The sequence below is a fragment of the Trachymyrmex septentrionalis genome, unplaced genomic scaffold (genome assembly GCF_001594115.1).
Source record: "Trachymyrmex septentrionalis isolate Tsep2-gDNA-1 unplaced genomic scaffold, Tsep1.0 scaffold312, whole genome shotgun sequence".
NCBI lineage: Eukaryota > Metazoa > Arthropoda > Insecta > Hymenoptera > Formicidae > Trachymyrmex > Trachymyrmex septentrionalis.
This window is the reverse complement of record NW_017305477.1, coordinates 313,161-317,513: the sequence shown is the minus strand read 5'-3', so window position 1 is coordinate 317,513 and position 4,353 is coordinate 313,161. Positions and strand designations below refer to the sequence as shown.

Genomic DNA, 4,353 nt, shown 5'->3' with positions numbered 1-4,353 from the left:
AAATTTTAAAATTAACACTGCGTGGTAATTGCGAAGATATAGAACGTAATGTGCGTACACAAATTAACGACTTAACTTTTCTTGATATGTATTTCAATATAATATTTTTGGAATTAACTTCGTTAAGATATAACGAAATTTTTCATATAATTCTCTCGAAGCGGGAATCTTTGGCTTAATTTTACTAAAACGTTTTTAGTTTATTCTCATACAAACTATGTATTTCTTCTTCTTTGAAAAAAATTTGTATCAATAAATATAATTTTATAACATAAACCCTCGTTTCTTAATTACTCGTACCTTCCAATAACCAACTTTTTTCTCTGATTATTTCAGCGCTATACATATAAACTTTTAAATAAAGTACAAGAAATACTATATTATTTGTGTAATGGCTATAATCTTAATCAGTTTCTTGATCTGTTTACCTCTGATTGTAAGCGAAATGATCGTTTGATTGTACAGTTATTTCATAAAATTTTTCTTCATTGTAAACATAAACTCGTAAATTCTCATGTTGTATGCCATCATGTTCAAACGTGTACTCTTTTAAAAAAATAAAATAACTATTTCATGTAATATCTTTTTTAAATAAACGTTTTTGAACTTGTAAATATTGCCTTGTTTCTTACTCCTACCCCCCTTCAACCTCATTTACATTAGATACATTTTCCCCCGTATTACAGACTCAGATAATGTACATTAAATACACTAGATATAGAAAGAATTTTTTTAAAAAGCAATGCTCGAAGACGACGCGCCGCAACGTGTTCGTTCCTGTTTTACCTCTCCCCCCAAAATTCTTCCGAACAAAAGCAAGTCTCTCTCTAGGGCTACAAATTTTCCGTATAAGATTTCCTTTATCAGACATTCACCGAATCGCCTACACGTCGGAGACGTAGCCCTCTGCGACAACAAAAGCGACCGTCATAAGATTAGACAGGTATTCATCCCCCCATCCCCCTCTGTTCGTACTCTAGCCGCGCGACAAAGAATGCTGAAGTCCAAATCCCCACTCACCATTTTTCAAACCTCTATTTCGTCTAAGACCCTCTACCCCCCACCCTCTCCAATCACTTTTCGGGTGAGTATAGGGCGAACCAATCAAATCTTGGGTGAGTATAGGGCGAGCCAATCAAATCTTGGGTGAGTATAGGGCGAGCCAATCAGAACGCTCCATTTCGGCTGACTAACCCGGCTAGGCCACGCCCATGGCGCCAGAGGGAGACGTGGAGGGGGTTTGTTGTGACGCCCCATGGCTGCCCATATACTACTCCGCTTGTATGGTGATTCCGCCATTTTTAGGGGATCTGACTTCTCTAATAAAAAGAGGTTTTTAAAAATTATGTTATTCTATTTTCACTCTAAATTAATGTCTGAATTTGTTTTCATTAAAAAATTTTTTTCATTAAAGAATTATTTTTTAGATAAAATAGATAAAGCTGAAAAGACGAGACACGTTATTTTACAAGACAGCGAAGTTGACATTTTTGGAGGAGAGACAAACAGCGATGAGGACTTTATATTATCGGAAAGCGAAGTCGAAAGCGAAGAGGATGGACTTGACTATGATGACGACTATGAATGCAGTCCGAAGAAAGTGCTGAGGAGGAAGTAGAACAACAAGAACCATCTTCTAGCTCAGGTCGTCAGAGACGTATTTTTACGGAAAAGACAACTATAATACAAGTAGCTTACGAAAGCTCCTGAATCGGGAGTTAGGAAATCAATTACTATTTATACCTGGATGTAAACAAGAAGCGAGAGAAATGACAACACCATTAGAGATTTGGAGTTTATTGTTTCAGGATGAATTGCTGGAGATTATAGTGAAGCACACTAATGAGGAAATAAACCAGAGATTGGTCAATTTATCGAGTCAGCCTTATTATTGTGAAACAGATTTGATTGAAATGAAAGCATTCATCGGTCTTTTATATTTTACTGGATTATAAAAAGATAGACATAAATATACAGTGAAGATAGAGAAAAATACAGTGGAAAGAAAACAGTTGTACTATGTATAGAGCTGTCATGACTCGCAATCGTTTCATTTTTTTGAGTTCGTGCTTATGCTTTGACGACAAAACAATAAGGAAAGACAGGCAAACTGCCGACAGATTGACGGCCATCAGAGAAATTTGGGACAAATTTATCAAAAATTGTACAAAATATTATACCTCTTCACAAAGTCATACTATAGATAAGTAGCTTCTTGGCTTTAGAGAAAAATTTACATCAAAAGCAAACTTGATAAATACGGAATAAAAATTTTATGTTTAAATGATTCCAGAATCTTTTATATATTAAATGCGATTCCGTACACAGGTCAAGTTGTAATCGAAAGATTAGAAAACGTTCCTTCATATTATGTGCGCCAACTTTCAACCCCGATTCACGGCAGAAACATTATCTGTAATAACTGATTCACTTCTATTGAATTAATAAATATAATGAAACGTGAGTACTCTGACGTTGGTACAATATGGAAAACTAAGAGTCAAATTTTTGTCTTTCAACGATCTGCTTTTGTTAGTGATGCACAGTATGTACGAACGAAATGACTTTATCATCTTATACGCCAGAGAAAAACAAAGTTGTATGCCTTGTATTGAGTTTGCATAAAAATAAGAGAAAAACATATTTAGAAACTAAAAAACCAGAAATAGTTTCATTTTATAATAGTAACAAAAGACGGAACACTCTTTTAATTAAAAAAAAAAATTTTTTTGGAAAAACTATTCGACGTGTGGAAAAACGAAGCGATGGACAATGAGGCTTCTTTGGTATGCTTGATCAAGCAGTCATTAACAGCAATATTTTATATAATCTGAATGATATAAATAACGCGATGAAAAGATATAATTTTTTAGAATACTTGGCAATTATGCTAGCAGGTCCATATATGAAAAATAGATTATTATACAACACACGAATTCAAAAACGATTAAGAATATCTATTTGAAGAATACTATTTTATATAGAATAGAAGAACCGCAACCAGAAAAAAGAAAACATAAGCTTGAAATAAGAAAACGATGTTATTATTGCAAAAAAACTGCCAACAAAGAAACCTGGATATATTGTTTCATATAGAAAACCGATTTATGAACAACATCGTACTTACGTATGTCTAGACTGCAAAACGTAAAACTTGTTTTTTATACATATTTAAATATGTATTTATATTTTTTTTTTCACTAAAAAATACATTACATTATAACAAAAAAATGCATATTTAACTTGACTTTTCCCTTGTTGAAAATTACTCTTATTCATGTGCTCAAATAATTCAATTTTTTGTAGAATTCGAATTCTAATTTTTATTTTCAAAACTTCATATCTAAACCACAAAACTCTGGAATCATTTTTTGATATTCATTTATTATGAAAAGTTATAATTTTTTAATCAAATACCATTTTTTCCCAACTTGAGTCTTTCGGTAATTATAAGTTATACTACATTTTATTATTTTCCAAAAAGTTTCAATATTTATTCTAGAAAATTGAAAATATGTTGATAAATTTTTAGAGATTTTTTGAATCATTTTGAATAGGTGAAAAAAACGAACGAATTCTAATGATCCCCCGTTTGTATAGATGAAGTACCAATTGTTCCTTGTATGGTAAGGGTTAAGAATAATATTCATAGTCCGATCTTATATTTGAAATTGTCTTAAATCAGATTTATCTTAAGATCGTCTAAGATCTTAGAATTTTAAGATTATGTAAATTGAAATAATTATCTTTAAACGATATTTATAAGTTTATATTTAAAATCGTCTTAAATTTCAAAATTCCATTTAACTAATGAAATGATCATAAAGTTTCTAGAAAGCATGCTTAAGACGATTTTACATAAGATCAGATTATAAATATCGATCAACGACTATTGAACCCCTTTGGTTTCATCTCGTTTATCTCGAATCAAGTATAAAATATAGGAAAGAGATGTTTATACATAACATTAAAACATTTAAGGCTTTGAAAATCTATTATTCTATTGAGCTATTTACATATCGTTCTAGGAATTATTTTATATAACTTATAGTTATATAATAATATAGTGGCACTTTGCGCAACGCACATCGAAGCCAATGCATGTAAAACTTTACAGTGGTTTACACTCTTACACATTTAAGGTACATTTTCTCGTAATAAATACAGTTACACTTCAATTAAAGAAATATCGAGACGACATGACCGAATTGATGTCGAAGGTACCCTTTTTCGGTATTTTTTGGAAGATCTCTAGCGAAACTTTGTCGCCTGTTAGCTTCACGTCCCTAAAATCAGACTCTTAATATATAACGCATCTATTATTTCTTTTTGCCTCTTATTTTTTTAGATTCC

The 4,353-nt window shown here is 31.6% G+C and overlaps 3 protein-coding genes across 4 annotated transcripts in view; 2 read left to right on the top strand and 1 right to left on the bottom strand.

The window, feature by feature from the left end:
- LOC108749765 overlaps positions 1–1,647 on the top strand; it is a 6,540-nt gene extending 4,893 nt beyond the window's left edge. Inside the window, exon 3 of the mRNA XM_018488698.1 lies at positions 1,428–1,647. Within this exon, the coding sequence (XP_018344200.1) occupies positions 1,428–1,618 (191 nt within the window). The 3' untranslated portion in view covers positions 1,619–1,647. The remainder of the gene's footprint in view (positions 1–1,427) is intronic.
- On the top strand, positions 1,641–2,109 carry LOC108749764 (the record flags this gene model as incomplete). Its single annotated transcript, XM_018488697.1, is given in 2 exon segments — positions 1,641–1,951; positions 1,953–2,109. Coding segments are annotated over 2 exon segments (339 nt in total), but the record flags the coding sequence as incomplete, so codon positions are not given.
- Positions 2,110–3,984: 1,875 nt separating this feature from the next.
- LOC108749785 (DNA-directed RNA polymerase, mitochondrial) overlaps positions 3,985–4,353 on the bottom strand; it is a 6,364-nt gene continuing 5,995 nt past the window's right edge. For both annotated transcript variants that reach the window (XM_018488749.1, XM_018488750.1), the window contains one exon: positions 3,985–4,286. In XM_018488749.1, the coding sequence (XP_018344251.1) occupies positions 4,175–4,286 (112 nt within the window). In that variant the 3' untranslated portion in view covers positions 3,985–4,174. The remainder of the gene's footprint in view (positions 4,287–4,353) is intronic.